Raw genomic sequence first — 18,033 nt, 5'->3', positions numbered from 1 at the left:
ATCTCACTCCCTCTGTCAAGAGGCTCTGAAATTGTGGCAGTGGGCGATTCTCCACAACATCTTCCTCAGAGCAGTTTACATTCAGGGTCAACACAACTGTTTGGCGGACAAATTGAGTCGTCTTCTACAACCTCACGAATGGACACTCAATTCTCCTACTCTTCACCAAATTTTTGCTCGTTGGGGGACTCCGCAGATAGATCTGTTTGCGTCACCTCTCAACTTCAAACTGCCTCAATTTTGCTCCCGCATCTATACTCCTCAACGTCTCGAAGCGGATGCGTTTCTACTGGACTGGAGGAATCAGTTCCTTTATGCTTTTCCTCCGTTTCCTCTGATTCTCAAGACTCTGGTCAAGTTGAAATCAGACCATGCCACCATGATTCTGATAGCTCCTCGGTGGCCCAGACAACCTTGGTTCTCCCTTCTACTTCAACTCAGCACCAGGGAGCCTCTACTTCTACCAATATTTCCTTCTCTACTCACGCAGAATCAAGGATCTTTGCTTCATCCCAATCTACAGTCTCTACATTTGACAGCTTGGTACCTTTCTCTATAACAGACTTTTCTCAGTTCTCTCCGTCTGTGCAAGATATTTTACTTGCTTCCAGAAAACCATCAACTAGACAATGTTATGGTCAAAAGTGGACAAGATTCTCTGCTTGGTGTTCTACACATAATTTACCACCCAGATCTGCTTCATTGACATCAGTTCTGGACTATTTACTTCATTTATCTCAATCTGGACTTCAGACTACATCTATCCGAGTCCACCTTAGTGCTATAGCTGCTTTTCATCAGCCTTTGGATGGAAAATCCCTTTCTGCACATCCTATGATTTCTCGTTTTATGAAAGGACTTCTCAATCTCCATCCTCCTCTTAAACCACCTCCTGTGGTTTGGGATCTCAATGTTGTTTTAGCTCAACTTATGAAATCTCCTTTTGAACCACTTGACAAAGCTCATCTCAAGTATCTCACTTGGAAAGCTGTGTTCCTGATCGCCCTCACTTCTGCTCGTCGTGTCAGTGAGTTACAAGCGCTAGTGGCTGATCCACCTTTCACAGTTTTTCACCATGACAAGGTTGTTCTCCGTACTCATCCTAAATTCTTGCCTAAAGTTGTTTCAGAATTTCAAATCAATCAGTCTATTGTTCTGCCTGTATTTTTTCCAAAGCCTCATTCTCACCCAGGAGAGGCGGCTCTTCATACCTTGGACTGTAAACGTGCTTTGGCTTTCTACCTGCAACGCACTCAGCTTCACAGAACGTCTCCTCAACTTTTCATATCCTTTGATCCGAACAGATTGGGTCGTCCTATATCGAAGCGTACCATCTCCAACTGGATGGCTGCTTGCATTTCTTTTTGCTATGCTCAGGCTGGTCTTCCTCTGCAAGGTCGAGTGACGGGCCACAAAGTTAGAGCAATGGCGGCATCTGTAGCTTTCCTCCGATCAACTCCTATTGAGGAAATCTGCAAGGCTGCCACTTAGTCCTCGGTTCATACTTTCACCTCTCATTATTGTCTGGATACTTTATCCAGGAGGGATGGCCATTTTGGCCAATCTGTTTTGCAAAATCTTTTTTCGTAAATTGCCAACTTCCCTCCATCCCTTTTTCCTTAGCTTGGAGGTCACCCATATGTGGGAATATGCTGCCTGCTTGTCCTGGGATAAAGCACAGTTACTTACCGTAACAGTTGTTATCCAGGGACAGCAGGCAGATATTCCCACAACCCTCCCACCTCCCCTGGTTGGCTTCTTGGCTAGGTATCTGAACTGAGGATCCTCTCAGGAGATGCGCCCCCTAGTTCGGGCGGGAAGGCACGCGCGCAGGCGCGGTGCAGTACTCGAAAGTTCGAGATCTTCAAGCAAGTTTGCTTTCGAGGCTGTCCGCTGCGGGGCTCCGTCGGTGACGTCACCCATATGTGGGAATATCTGCCTGCTGTCCCTGGATAACAACTGTTACGGTAAGTAACTGTGCTCTATTGGAATTTTAATTGGCCGCTGTTGGAAACTCTCTCCATAAGCCACTGTTTTATTATTAATGTGAATGTAATTTGACAGCTGCTTATCACCTGCAGACCAAATTCTCTTTTTACTCCCTTCATCTTTCAGAGCATGCTATGAAGCTAATTCAGAGGTATGGCTTCTGTTCAGATATTTATATCTTAGGCCTAGATTCACTAACAATAGCAACTCAGTCGCTGTTGGCCGATTCTCTGGCTGATTTTCCAACAGCAATTGATTTACTATTAAGTTTGCACAGAGGTGCAAATCATTTGCTTGCAAACTCCCTGACTGCTGTCAGGGCTTTTTTTTAGTTTCAAAACAATTTTTTATTGATTAAGTGCCATACAAAAGATGACAATAGCAGAAAACAAACAACAAGAACAAACCTCCCACAACCACAACCCCTCCCCCTACCGCTTCCCCCCCCCTCAACAAAGCTACTAAAAGAAAGTAAGGGCCCACATGACATTCACATCCAACTACTAGAAAATGACCCGGGAATCTGGACTCTGAGAATCCCCAGGCCCCACAAACTGCACGGGCCCTCCCCCACCCATACCCTCCCATAGCCCAAAATTAAAATAAAAAAACCACTCCATCCCCACCCCCCGGTTCACCCCTCTAACATCCGCTTCTGAAAAAACCAAAATAAAACCACCCACATACCACCCAGAACTAAAGACAAACCCAAGGAGCATCGGACATCACAACTCATTCAACAGCAGACTGCGCCCTTTGGGATGGAGAATCTGAAGATAGGGATCCGAGAGCTGCAAATAACGTTGACTCCCTTTCCTGAAACTCTTCGCATCTCTGGCTTCCCAACAGGCCAACTGATGCACGTCCCTCCTCCAAAGCCAAAACCCTGGAGGCTCAGAAGAAATCCAAAATTTCAAAATACCCTTCCAAGCCACCAAGGCTAGCTTCCAGCATAACAATTTACGCACCCCACCCATCGTCCCATAAGCCCCAGCTAAGTCCAACACCAGCTGGTCCGATGTGCCCTCCAATGCTAAACCCAGCTCAATACGCATATAATGTAAAACCTCCTGCCAATAGGATTGTATAACCAGGCACCACCAAAACATATGTCCAAAGGTCCCTTCCCCCGACCCAAATTTAGTACACAACTTAGACTCAGCACCCCTGCAATAATAATACTGCTGAGGTGTAAGATAAGCCATAAAAACCACCCGATAGTAGCATTCCTGCAGGGTCAGGGCGGGAACTCCCCCCTGCTTGCGCAACAATATCCCACTCCTGTAAAGGTATCTGCATGTCACCAAATGAGAATCGTACGATATGATACAATTCTGTTCGGGATGTCAATGACAGCAAAAAGTCAAATTTCACCAAGTAATAACATGACAGGGGTCGCCATACAAAATATTACCAGCAATTGGAAAAATTACAATAGGCTTAACTAGACATTCTGGTGGAATTCGTTATGTCATATTTATAAAATGGAGAGGTCAATTGCCATACAAAAAGGAAATTTTAATAATTTTAAAAAGATTTGGGGGCCATTAACAAATTATTGTAACGAATAGACATCATTTTCCAATGAAAGTACATTTATACGTAAGGGGAGGGGGGAGGGTAGAAAGTTCTTTAAAGGTCTTATTATAGATATGAGTACAACATGTATATGATGTTTTGAATCAAATTACTTGTGGAAAGTGTGGGTGGGGAGGGAATAAATTTATTTATGTAAAATCATAATTGAATGAATATCAAGTGATATGTAAAAGTTTAATATGATGTAATATTGTGCACTTGTTGTAAAATGGAAAAATGAATAAAGAATTTGGAAAAAAAAAAAGTATCTGCAAGTCTTTTTCCCATCCTCTAAGATATAAACTCATATCTTTACACGCTTCCACAGTCTCCAAACTCTTATAAAGCATCGACACTGACAAGACCTCCTCAGTATCGAAACCAAAAAATGCCCACAGGCGGGAACCAAATCTGGTTCCCAACTGCTCCTGGTCTAGAGTAGCCCAGTAATGGTTAAGTTGAGTATAGGCAAATAAATTACCCCATTTTGCCCCAACACGGCGCTGTAAAGCCGCAAACTCCACCAAATTCCCCTCCGGCGTCATAACATGCTCCAACTGCCAAACCCCCTCTCGTTCCCAATTGAAAAAAAGCTACATTGTCAGACCCTGGTGGGAAGGGTGAGTGCCCACGAAGCGGTATCTGATCCATAATACACGGGTCCCCATCCAAATTACGGACTAACCACTTCCACGCTGCCTGCATGGAACTCACCAGCAAACTTCGACGAAACCGAGCCAGTAACATCGCTTGGGGAAGATGCACCAAGGAAAAAAGGTGTGCTGGAGCATAATATGCTCACTCCATAGGCACAGGGGTGAACTTAGTCGACCCCAATCCCCTAAGTGGCGCAGGACTTTTTTTTTTCTTTTTTTTTTAATGGCACAAATATTTTGCATCTATTACACAAGCAAAATATCTGCCCATTAAAAAATATGAACTCCCCCCCCCAACTGCTACCGATGGCCCCCTGCCAAACGCAGCCCCCCCGCCACAACCATGGCAGCAGCGGTGACCCCCCTGACACAAACACAGAAATGCGGCGGCGGCCCCCCTCCCCAGAAAAAGGCAGGAGGAATGCCCACTCCCTCCTGCCATCGGGCCCAGCTCCCGCTCCCCGAAGGGAAAAAAACAACCCACAAACAGCAGGAGGGATGCCTACTCCCTCCTGCCATCACCCTCCCCCTTCCTTTCCTTTCTGTTGGGAGCAGGAGGGGTGCCTCCTGCTCCTCCGGCCCCTGGAGTGACTGCGGGCCTTAATACATCATGTGACGTATGAGGAAGGGGCCTAAGGCCTTGATTGGTTCAGGCTTCTCAAGTTTCCTCCCTTGAGAGGAGTCCGAGGTGCCTGTGCCAATCAGTGGTAGGAGCCTAAGGAAGCCAAACAGGTAGGAGCCTAAGGAAGTCCCTGATTGGCCTTTGTTTTGCCATTGTTTGCTAGGGTGCTGAGGCTGTAGCTTTAACCACTGTGCCATGCTTTCCCCTCAATGTGCTCAGATACCTCATTGTGTGAGTAACCAACAGTAATACGCGTATTTGGAAATGCTGGTGATCGCAGTAGGAATTCTGACTCTGGTGGCTATTTTCACATTTTGTGTAAGTGGTAAAAATGGTCAGAATATCTGACCCCTAGTCCAGTTCAATGATCTTCACTTTTTCTAGTAAAGTGTAGTAAATCCCCCAAAAACTTCAGTGTAAGAGCCAAGATCATTGTTAGACTAAGCAGACAGCACACTGGATGGATTGGAGTCCTAGTGACACAACAGTTGTAAGTGGTTCCCTCTCTGATATGGTTGGCCTGGCTACTGAGGTATATATTGAGTTATTTTTGGCAATAAAATAAGTCTCTCCCACAGCAAATTTACTTTCCTAAATCCATTAACATCCTACACTCCATAACACAAGCTTCTTCAGCTCCATCTCAGTTAGTCCCCATCCCTATCCCATCCCCACCAGTCAGCTTTCACCAGGGGTAGATTGACCATATGGGAAACTGGGCAGTGCCCAATGTCCCAGTGCTTCCCACCAGCTATCTGCTGCTGAGCTCATGACTTGTTTTTTTTCTACATATTCTGCCCCCTTAAGTAATATCCTACTTCAGCAAGAGTGAGATGCAACACAGAGCAGGCCACAAGCTTGGGGGTAGACAGCTGATAGGAAGTGCTGTTGCTGGCATTGCCACTTTACTGGAGGAACAGGTTGGGGAGGGGAGGGGGCGGCCCAGAAGTCTTATTGTCCCGAGGGAGCCCGGTCCGAGTAGACCCAGGAGCCTTATTGCCCAGGGACCCAGATCCCTGACAGTCTGCCCTGGCCTTTAGCATTGTATCTTCCTTAAAAGAATTAGATACAGCTTTGAAATCCCTTAGGGTTGGATCCGCTCCAGGTGGAGATGGTTATACAGTGGAGTTTTATAAATCATTTCAAAACATTATAATGCCTTATTTATTAAAACTATATCAGACACAACTAAATAAAGGTTGTATTACAGGTACTATGGCTGAATCAATAACTATAGTTTTACCTAAGCCAAATAAAGATCCCACTTTGGTTTCAAATTATAGACCAATTTCTTTTTTTTTTTTTTTTCATCTTTATTCCTTTTTATTTCTTTCAACAAGTGTACAATATTATTACAAGTAATTCACATCACTCACTTGACATTCTTAAGCAATATTATTACACATGTTTTAATTCCCTCCACCCACCTCCCATCCCCTCCCCTATCAACAAAATATTTTATCCAAACATATACATATTTAGACTCTCCCTCCCCCCCATTTTTACAAATTATCCCCTAAGGAAAAAGAATAACCCTTAATCATTACAATATTCAATTAATGGCCTCCACACCTCCTTAAACCTTTTAAAATATCCCCTCTGTACGGCAAGAAATCTTTCCATCTTATATAAATGACAAACTGAGTTCCACCAAAAACTACAATTCAATCTAGAACAGTCTTTCCAATTAGTCGTTATTTGTTGAATTCCCACTCCAGTAAGAATCATCAATAATTTGTTGTTTGCTGCAGATATCTGACTTTTGGCCCTCATACACATTCCAAAAATCACTGTGTCGTAGGATAATGCTACATGATTTTCCATCAATATATTAACTTGATCCCATATTGATATCCAAAATGCCTGAATACATGGACAATAAAATAAAAGATGGTCTAAAGTTCCAATTTCAATTTTACAATGCCAGCATCTATTAGACTTAGAGCAATCTAATTTTTGTAATCTAGTAGGGGTCCAGAATAGAGAGCTGCACGGGAACGGGGATGACGGGAATCCCGCGGGACCCGCGGGGATCCCGCGGGTTCCCCCTTTGGGTCACGGGGATCCCGTGGGGACGCCTCCGAGGGTCGCGGGGTTCCTGCGGGGTTGGATCGCAGTGCACTGCATTCGAGCCGCGAGAGTAGTCTGCTCCTCCTTACCTGCACTGTCGCAGCACACAGCCGACCGGAAGTCTTCCCGATGTCAGCGCTGACGTCGGAGGGAGGGCTTAAGCAAAGCCCTCCCTTCCTCCGACGTCAGCGCTGACATCAGGAAGACTTCCGGTCGGCTGTGTGCGGCAGGGCAGGTAGGAAGAAGGCAATGGCGAACGAAAGAGGGGGGAGGGGGCGGTCCGCCCCGAAGAATGTGCACAGCTGGTCAGGTCCCCCGATCGACCGACAACAGGCCCGGCCGACAAACCTCCCTGCCCTGTAGCCGCGAATCTAAATTACCTCTTACAGCAGCTTCAATACTCCAGCTGCTGTAAGAAGGTAATTTAGATTCGCGGCTACAGGGCAGGGAGGTTTGTCGGCCGGGCCTATTCTGTTGTCAGTCGGGTGCAAAAGCGCCACAAAGGTGGAGGCAGGGAGGGAGGAAAGGTGGAATGGAGAAGAAAAGACGCTTAAGGGGGGAGAAGGCCGCTGAAAGCACTGGGGAAGACAAAGGGGTGGAGAAGGACGCTGAAAGGACAAAGGGGTAAACGGGAGGAGGGGGGGAAGGATGCTGAAAGCACATGTGGAAGACAGAGGGGGGTGAAGGACCCTGAAAGCACTGGGGAAGACAAAGGGGTGGAGAATGCCACTGAAAGGACATGGGGAAAACGGGTGGAGAAGGCCACTGAAAGGAAATGGGGAAAACAGGGGGGGAGAAGGCTGCTGAAAGGATATGGGGAAGACAGAGGGGGGGAGAAGGCCGCTGAAAGGACATGGGGGAAGACAGAGGGGGGAGAAGGCCGCTGAAAGGACATGGGGAAGGCAGAGGGGGGAGAAGGATGCTGCCTGACAGGACATGGGGAAGATGGTGGGGGAGAAGGACACTGGAAGGAAATGGGGAAGAGGGAATGGGGAGAAGACCCTGGCAGGGAAGAAGACAGAGGTGCCAGACTATGGGGGGAGTGGAAGGAAAAAGATGGGTGCCAGACCAATTTGGGATGGGGGAGAAAGGGAGAGGCACAGTAACAGAGCAAATGGAAGACACAGAGAGAAGAGAGGCAGTGGATGGAAGGAATTGAATGAGAATATGAAGAAAGCAGAAACCAGGCAACAAAGGTAGGAAAAAAATTCTTTTTTTTTTTTTTGCTTAAGGATAAAGTAGTATATTAGTTGTGTTGATAAAAATTTATAAACATTAGAGGCTCTGGTAGAAACCCGTTTACAAAGTATGTATTCTTCCCAATTAATATTTCCAAATTAATAAAGTCTTTTTGCTTATTTTTAAATGGGTTTCTACCAGAGCCTTTAATTCAGTAGCATAATTAAATGAAATAACTATTTCTGTAGTTTATAGGGACGGGCGGGGACGTAGGGGATTCCTCGCGGGGACGTAGGGGATTCCTCGCGGGGACGGGCGGGGATGGAGGGATTCCTCGCGGGGACGGGTGGGGACGGAGGGATTCCTCGCGGGGACGGGTGGGGACGGGTGGGAGTCCTCACGGGGACGGGTGGGGACGGGTGGGACTTTGGCGGGGACGGGTGGGGACGGGTGGGATTTCTGTCCCCGCGCAACTCTCTAGTCCAGAATGCTCTATGCAACAAAAAGAACCATGTTTGCCTAATAGATGCCGACATCGTACCTTTAATTCTCCAAGACCAAATACGTGGCCATTGAGATGCATTAATTTGATGCTTAATCTCAATGCTCCAAATATCTCTTAATCCATTTTTTGGTTTCTTATTCAAATAATTAGATATCATTTTATACCACTTTGCGGCCTGGTGTCCCAGAAAATCTGCCTGGAAACATAAGAATTCTAAGCTGTAATGATCATTTAAAGATTTCCATTCAGGGAACCCCACCTGAATAGCCTGCTTCAATTGCAACCACTTATAACTTTGTTTTTTATTCAGACCATATTTATGTTGCAATTGTGAAAAATCAAGCAGCTTACCATTATCAATTACTTCCGTTAAGGATCTTATACCTGCTTTAATCCAATCCTTCCAGACAACCTTAAACCCGCCTATTTGTATCTTGGAGTTTACCCAAATAGTCTGCTGTTTCGATTTTAAAATAGAATCACTAGTTAATTTATCTACAAATCGTAATGTTTTCCAAGTATCCATTAATACTTTATTGTCTTTACGTATTCTAGGCACTTTTATACCAAGCAGAAGATCAAGCCTAAGTGGAAAAATAAGTGATTTCTCCACCCTTAACCACTCTGGTAATTGTTCCAAAAGCTCTGGGAGGACCCAATACATACCTTGGCGCATGATATAGGCCTGATGATACCTATAAAAATTGGGAAAATTTACCCCACCCTCCTCAATTGGTCTTTGCAAAGACACTAGAGCCACTCTTGCAATTTTACCCAGCCAAATAAATTTAACCAGAATACTATTTAATTTTTTATAAAAAGACCCCTGAAAAAACACTGGTATCATTCCCAATTGATAGCAAACTACAGGCAAAATCATCATTTTAACAGTTTGAACTCTTCCCCACCATGACAAATGTAAAGGATTCCATTGCTCACATAACTCTGTTACTTTTTGTAATAAAAATTTTTCGTTTATTCTCATTGTCTCTTCGAGTGTTTTATTCAACCAAATACCTAAGTATTTTATACCATCCTCTTTCCAAATAAAAGGGAAAGAATCAAGTATACCTTTTGTACAATGCACATTTAAAGGTAAAATTTCTGATTTATTCCAATTTATTTTGTATCCTGAGAATTTTCCAAATGTATCTATTATCTCCAGTAGACATGGAATTGTTGTTTCCGGATTCCTCAAATGAAGCAATATATCATCTGCATAAGCGGATACTTTATATTCCACTCCAGCACATGGAATACCCTCTATGTCCTTTGCCTGTTGAATAGCTAACAACAAGGGTTCAAGAACTATATCAAAGAGCAAAGGAGATAATGGACAACCCTGTCTAACTCCCCTCTGCAATTTAAAAGCATCTGAAAAATTATTATTTATGTATAAACGAGCAGTTGGGGAGCTATACAGTGCTTGAATCATTTGTATAAATCCAGATCCAATACCAAACCATTCCATAGCTTGATACATGAAATTCCATTCTACACGATCAAAAGCCTTCTCAGCATCTAGTGATACTGAAAAAGCCGGATCATTAATTTGTCTTGTTAAATAATACATCTGAAATGCCAGTCTAGTATTATTTGAAGAGTGTCTTTGAGCAACAAATCCAGTTTGATTTATTCCTATTATATGCGGAAGAGCTTTAGCCAATCTTAATGCTAAAATCTTAGCTAATATTTTACCATCTACATTTATTAAAGATATAGGCCTGTAATTTGACACCAATGTTGGATCTTTATTTGGCTTTGGCAAAACAATAGTTAAAGATTCTGCCATAGTACCTGATATACAACCTTTATTCAGTTGGTCCTGATATAGTTTTAATAAATATGGTAAAAGGGAAATTTGAAATTCTTTATAAAACTCCACTGTAAATCCATCTCCACCTGGAGCGGTCCCAACTCTAAGGGATTTCAATGCCATTTGTAACTCTTTTAATGATATAGGTTTATCTAAACTTCCTTTTATATGATCAGGAACCTTAGGTCCTTTAACTAAACTCAAAAAATCCAACCCATCTTTCTCTTTATCTAAATAAGACTCAGAAGAATACAGTGACTTATAATATTTTAAAAATTGTTTTAATATATTTCCAATTTGAGAATGAGAATGTCCTAATTCATCCTTAATTATGCTTATTTTCTCCTTTCTTTTCTTTGCTTTTAAATAATTTGCCAATAATCTTCCAGCCTTATTTGCACTACCATAATACATCGTTTGCTGAGCAAAAATATCTTTCCTTACTAATCCAGAGGAAATTTCATTATATTCACATTTTTTTTTTAACAATAATTGAAATGTCTCTTGTTCCCATTTATTAACCAATTTTAATTCCAAATTTTTAATTTCTTTTTCCAAATTTGCAAATTGCTTTCTTATCTGTTTCTTTTTATACGCAGAATATGATATAATTTGTCCTCTCATAGTTGCTTTGAAAGCATCCCATAATATTCCAATCGACATTTCCTCTAGGTCATTAAGTCTGAAATATTCATTCATTTTTATCTGAAATTCAGTGCAAAATTTAGAATCAGCAAGCAAAGTATTATCAAACCTCCATACAGGTTTGGAATTATCTTGATCTAATAAGTTAACTTCTATCCACACACCACCATGATCAGATATTACTATTGGTTCTATGTCAGCTTTTACAACTTGCTGTACCATCTGATCTGAAACAAAAATATAATCAATTCTTGAAAATGATTGATGAACATGTGAACAAAATGTAAATTCCCGATCATTAAAATGAAGAATACGCCATATATCTTTCAAATTACATGCTTGTATCAAATTTTCTAATCCCATTGATTTCATAATTCTACTAGGCTTTTTATCCATTATTGGATCTATAACAGCATTGAAATCCCCAGCCACCACTAAATTAGTAGTAGCCAGTGGTAAAACTAATTGTTGTAGAGATTTAAAGAATTCACTTTGATTTGAATTAGGTGCATATATATTTAGTAACGCCATTGTATTACTGCCCATGCTCATGTCAACAAGTACCCACCTTCCTTGAGGATCTGCCTTTACCATATTAAATGTTGCTGAACATTTTTTATTAATCAATATTGCTACTCCTGCCTTCTTTTTTACCGCTGGTGCAAATAAACATTGTTTTATCCACTTATCTGTCAGCTTCATAGACTCTGTTCCAGACAAATGTGTCTCTTGCAAGAAACATATATCTATATTTTGTTGTTTAATATATTCCAATACCTTTTTCCTTTTTATAGGGTGATTAAGGCCATTTACATTCAAAGAAAAAATTTTAAAACCCATTTTACAAATAAAATATAAAATACATATATAATCCACTCAAACATAAAATATACATTTTTTCTTTTTCCTTAAACCAATATATGAGTCTCCCCCCTCCCCTCTTTCCCCATCCCCCCTATTCCCATCCCCCACCCCTCCCCTCCCCTAACACAAATGCAAACTTCGAAACGCACATATTACTGAGCAAAAATAAACTCCCCACAGGCAATAACATACTCATTTTTCTTTCTCTAATCTTTCAAACAACCAACACTAAATTATCCTGCAGTCAATCCATTCTTCAATACCCTAAATACCTATATTTACTATAATTCTTTATTATATACTTCCCCTCTCATTCAAATTTCCAAACATTCTTCCATCCTATACCTCTAATATATTTATAAAAGTATATACCCAATATTTCGGAAACCATTTCTTACAATATATACCCCCCCAAGATTAATATTATTATTTTATTTATTTTTTTTTTTTTTGTCTAACCTAAGTTTCTCACAACTTCAATGGAACATACATCACTCCATCCTATAATATTCATTTTTTTTTTTTTTTAACCTTACATCAAAAGAAGGATCAAACATTTCAACCAAGCAGACCTCATATTTTTTAAAACTCTCATTAATTTTCATTGCATCTTCAATCTGTTACAGTCTATTCTCCATTCTGCACAACTGTAACACTTGTACATCTTCATCCTGCTGTTTCAGTCTCTTATTCCATCTTCTTGCAGATTGCTATTTCATCTTTCTCCAATAAAGTATTTTTGCAACATCATCCTTATATCTCAGTCAATTTCAGATGCAAATTGTAAATCTAAATAATGCTTAAGTCATTTCCATCAGTCTATCTTCACATCTTCTTCTCTTTACATCAGTAGTCTTTTGTATTTTTCATCTTATTATATTCTAAGTTCCCACATTTCTCCAATGCAGCATTTTTGTGTCCTCATATTATTATCTCAGTCACGCTCAAATGCAAATTATAAACTCACATTAAGAAACCATCCAAATCTTATAATTTTTCCTCATATTTTTTTCACTTCCTATATGCTCCATCCCTCTTATTACCTTGTCAAAATCTTCTTTTCTTCTTTTCTTATTGTCTCTTTAAAATTTTCATTTCTATTCTTTAAATCTTGTTTGAAATGTTGATCCCCCTTTAATCTAACCTCAACAATTTTCTAGAAAATATTTTTCTCCTTTTCTATTTTTTTTTTTTTTTTCACTTTTTCCTTCTTTATAAAATATCTTTCAATTTTCACTCAAAAATATAAACCAAAAATAATCTAAGTATATTATTTATTACATTTTCTAAATACTTTCATGAAACCATAGGCAAATTATATTGATCTAGAAATTCCTGTAATTTGCCTGCTTCTTCAAAATTATAAGTTTTATTCTCATAAGTTACCCTCATAATAGCAGGGTATATCAATCCATATCTTGCTCCCATTGCTCTCAGTTTAGGTCTTAAATCCAAAAGCTGTTTTCTTCTGTAGGCAGTAGCTTTTGCAAAGTCAGGTACTATAAAAATCTTAGAATCCTGGCATTTAAGATCCTTATTTGTTTTAGCCAGCTTTATAATCTCTTTCACCTGCTGATGTCTTAGCAGCTTAAAGATTATTGGACTGGGACCCTTCTGACTATTTGATCTTTTCATCGGTATCCGATGTGCTCTTTCTATCTCCAAAGGAAAAGAACTTTTAAATGGCAAGATCTTTGGGATAAAATTAGTCACAAATTGAATAGGATCATTCTGCTCAATCCCCTCAGGTATCCCAATCAGACGCAAATTATTCCTTCTTTCACGATTTGATAAGTCTTCAAAATCCTTTTTCAACGCCTCTATTTCTCTGTGATCTTTTTTACACACCAGCATCTCTGCCTCAGATTTCTCAGCATGCTTTTCTAACTGCTCAATTTTGAAGTCAACTGCCTGCATTCTATTTGTCAGACTCTCTATTTCCTTCTTCACATCTTTTATATTTTTAGCGTTATCACTTACTATTTCTTTAATTTTCTGAAGTTCATTCATCAAATCACTGTTATCAATTTCTTCCTGAGGCAACGGGACCGTTGTCGGGGATACCGAATCAATTTTTGTTCTTTTTTTACTTCCTGCTCCTGAATTCACCGGATTACTTTTACTAGTTTTACCCGAAGCCATTTCTTACTTCAATTCTCTCTTTTCCTTCACTTTTCTTTAATTTTAACTGCCAAAATCTTAATAAAATTTGCCTGTCACAACAGAGCTAATCCTCTACCCAGCCATCTTCGTGCGCTGCAAAGTTCTAGAATCTATAGACCAATTTCTTTAATAAATGTGGATGGAAAAATTTTAACTAAGGCATTAGCATTAAGATTGGCTAAAGCTCTCCCTTTCATTATAGATATGCATCAGACAGGTTTCATTGCTCAAAGACACTCATCTCATAATACTAGACTGGCACATCACATGTTATATTTGACAAAATCCATTAATGACCCAGCATTCTCTATTTCATTAGATGCTGAAAAAGCTTTTGATAGAGTGGAATGGATCTTCATGTTTCAGGCAATGGAATGGTTTGGAATAGGATCCGGATTTATACAAACAATAAAAGCATTGTATAGCTCCCCTGCTGCTAGATTATATATCAATAACAATTTTTCAGAAAGATTTATTCTACAAAGGGGGGTTAGACAAGGATGCCCACTATCTCCTTTGCTTTTTGATATCATTTTAGAACCCTTATTATTAGCTATAGAACAGGTAAGGGAGATAAAGGGTATTCCGCATTCAGATAGAGAATATAAATTATCAGCATATGCGGATGATATTTTACTTTATTTGAAAAATCCGGAAACAAACTATTCCAAATTTGCTTGAATTAATTGAAAAATTTGGAAAATTTTCAGGTTATAAAATAAACTGGAATAAATCAGAAGTGCTTCCACTCATTATACATTGTACAAAAAGTTTATTTAACTCATTTTCTTTTATTTGGAAAGAAGAAGGATTAAAATACTTAGGAATTTGGATTACAAAAACTGTGGATGAGACTATGAACATTAATGAAAAAAATTTATTACAAAAAGTGTCAGAAATGTGTGAACAATGGAATCCTTTATGCATATCTTGGTGGGGGAGAGTGCAAACTGTAAAAATGATGATATTACCAGTAGTTTGTTACCAAATGGGTATGATACCAATTTTTTTTCAGGGGTCTTTTTACAAAAAATTGGATAAGATGTTAACAAAATTTATTTGGCTTGGAAAACCCCCCAGAATTGCTCTAGTATCTTTACAAAGACCAATTGCGGAGGGAGGGGTAAATTTTCCAAATTTTTATAGGTACCATCAAGCCTATATTATGCGTCAGGGTATGTATTGGATCCTCCCAGAGCCCATTGAACATATACCAGATTGGTTCTGGTTAGAATGGAGATTAATGTTTCCTTTACGTCTGAGTCATGTAATCAGTATTCAAATGCCAAGGTTATATAAGGATCACAAAATATTTGTTGATACTTGGAAAACTATAAGATATGTAAGTAATCTAACTCCTATTCCAATAACTAAATCAACGACTCAAACAATATGGCTCAATCCAAAGATCAAAGTTGGCGGTTTTAAAATTATCTGGAAACATTGGATGATTGCTGGAATTCGTATTTTAGAGGATGTAATGAATAAAGGTAAACTGCTTGAGTTTTCACAATTGCAAAATAAATTTGGTTTGAATAAATCACAATATTTCAAATGGATGCAATTGAAGCCGGCCATTCAGGTAGGGTTCCCTGAATGGAAAAATCTTAATAACTATCATAGTATGGAATTCTTATGTTTTCAGATAGATTCCATGGGACACCAGGCCGCAATGTGGTACAAATTAATATCTGGATTTATACATAAAAAGAAAAAAAATGGTCTTAGAGATATTTGGAGCATTGAGATTAAGCATCAGATTAATGCATCTCAATGGCCACGACTTTGGTCTTGGAGGTTAAAATGCACATTGTCAGCTTCTATGAGACAAACTTGGTTTTTTATTTTACATAGAGCTTTATGGACCCCCACACGTTTACATAGAATAGATAGCTCTAAGTCTAATAGATGCTGGCATTGTCATCTTGAAGCAGGGACATTAGATCATCTTTTATTCTATTGTCCATTCATATTAATATTTTGGAAATCAATTTGGCCTCAAATTAATAGGATGTTAGAAAATCCGGTAGCCTTGACATATGATACGATTCTGTTTGGTACTGCAATGAGAGCTCGAAGTCAAATTTCATCAAATAACAATAAACTTTTATTTATATTGACTGGAGTAGCAGTACAGCAAATTACACATAATTGGAAAAATTATGACAGATTAAACTATAATTTTTGGTGGAACTCAGTTTGCCATATATATAAGATGGAGCGTACATTTGCAACACAAAAAGGATATATGGATAAGTTCAAGAAAATTTGGGGACCATTAACAGATTTTTGCAATGACTGATTTTAATTTTTTCCCATAATAAGATAATGGTTAAAGAAGGGAGGGAGGGAAGGGGTAAATAATTTATTCTCTTTATTATACATTATAAAAAATATATCATAATGAATGAATGATAGTCCTATGAGAAATTAATGTGATAAAGGGAGAGAAAAGGGTTCATAATTAAATAATAATTGATAAAATCATTACAATATATATGTTATATAAATTCATAAGAAAAATAATATAAAATATGGTTTATATAAAATACATTATAGAGATATCAAGTGTATTGTTAAGATAAATGTATGGAAAATTTATAACACTTGTTATGTGAAAAAATCAATAAAAAACTTAAAAAAAAAAAAAAAGTATCTTCACTTCCAACCCCTTCAAAGCTGCCTGTTGGCAGTGTCGCCTCTGGAGCAGCTATTCTGTTTTCTTCTGGTACCATATGGTTTATCGTTTTCATTTTTTTTAATACTGCCTTGGAAGGACCACAGCAAGCTTAACTTTAATTTCTGGTGGAATTCACTTTGTCATATATACAAAATGGAACATTCAATAGCAATACAAAATGGAAATTATAAAAGGTTTAATGAAATATGGGAGCCATTGACGTTGTTTTGTGATGAATAAACACCATTTTCTTAACAATACTTATGAATGGAGGGGAAAGGGGTGGGAATGTATAAATAAAGAACAAGGTTAAAAGAAAATATGAAAAAGATTGATTCAATGAAGAAAATAGTATGGAAAAAGAAGGGGGGGGAGAAGGGTTTAGATATATATACATTTGTTATTATCTTGATAGATTTATCAAGTGTTGATTGTAAATCTATGTATCACTTTTATTGTACACTTGTTGAAAGATTTAAAAATGAATAAAGAATTAAAAAAAAAAAATACTGCCTTGTGCAAACTCTCAGATCAAAGCGGTTTGCACTTTAAAATATACAAAAAAGGAACTACAAAATTCAGACAGGAAAGAAAACATTCATTCAAGACAAAAAAAAATCTGAAGGATGGGGTAGATAGGCTAAATTATGGATAGGAGGAAGACCTGATGAAGGTAGCAAGTTTGAAAGCTCATCAGAAACTTATTTGAATTAGTTCAACAAAAAGATAACACCTCCAGCTTATTTGTTGCTCTTTCTTGTTTTCTGTAGAAGTCCATTAAAGAGGAGGCACGTCTGGTAGCTACGATTGCCCTGATTGATAAGGAGGGAGCTGTGGTGCCTCGAGGGGCTTTTATCAGGAGCCCCCAGGGACATATCGAAATTAACCGAAGTTTCCAAGGTAATGTGTAGCAGTGGGAGGGACAGAGAAAATAGGTAGAATTATAAATAGAGCTAAGGGTCAGTTTGCCAAAACGCATGTTGTTAGCAAACAGGCCCATTATTCCTAGTGGGATCTCTTTTTCTAATTAATGTCTTTGTGTTGTCTACTGTGGAATTACTTCTCTGTTTCTCTAGTGCCATAGGCTGCTCACCAGGTATCACCTGCAATATGCAGTTATCAGCTGCTACCATCTGTAGCATAGCTTTAATTCCCACTATTGCCATATGTTCAAGTTCAAATTTATTTGATGAACCACAAATATAGTTATATTAAGAGGCATTTATATTCTACTAACATCTTTAAAATAAAGATTCAAAGTGGATC

The 18,033-nt window shown here is 39.1% G+C and overlaps 1 protein-coding gene across 1 annotated transcript in view; it reads left to right on the top strand.

Moving 5' to 3' along the window:
* Positions 1-18,033, top strand: part of RSPH9 (radial spoke head component 9) — a 152,333-nt gene that overhangs the window by 22,353 nt on the left and 111,947 nt on the right. The window contains exon 3 of the mRNA XM_033935384.1: positions 17,538-17,667. Within this exon, the coding sequence (XP_033791275.1) occupies positions 17,538-17,667 (130 nt within the window). The remainder of the gene's footprint in view (positions 1-17,537; positions 17,668-18,033) is intronic.

This window comes from Geotrypetes seraphini, chromosome 3 (genome assembly GCF_902459505.1).
Source record: "Geotrypetes seraphini chromosome 3, aGeoSer1.1, whole genome shotgun sequence".
Taxonomy (NCBI): Eukaryota; Metazoa; Chordata; class Amphibia; order Gymnophiona; family Dermophiidae; genus Geotrypetes; species Geotrypetes seraphini.
The sequence above is the reverse complement of the archived record's forward strand: the minus strand, read 5'-3'. Positions and strand labels throughout refer to the sequence as shown.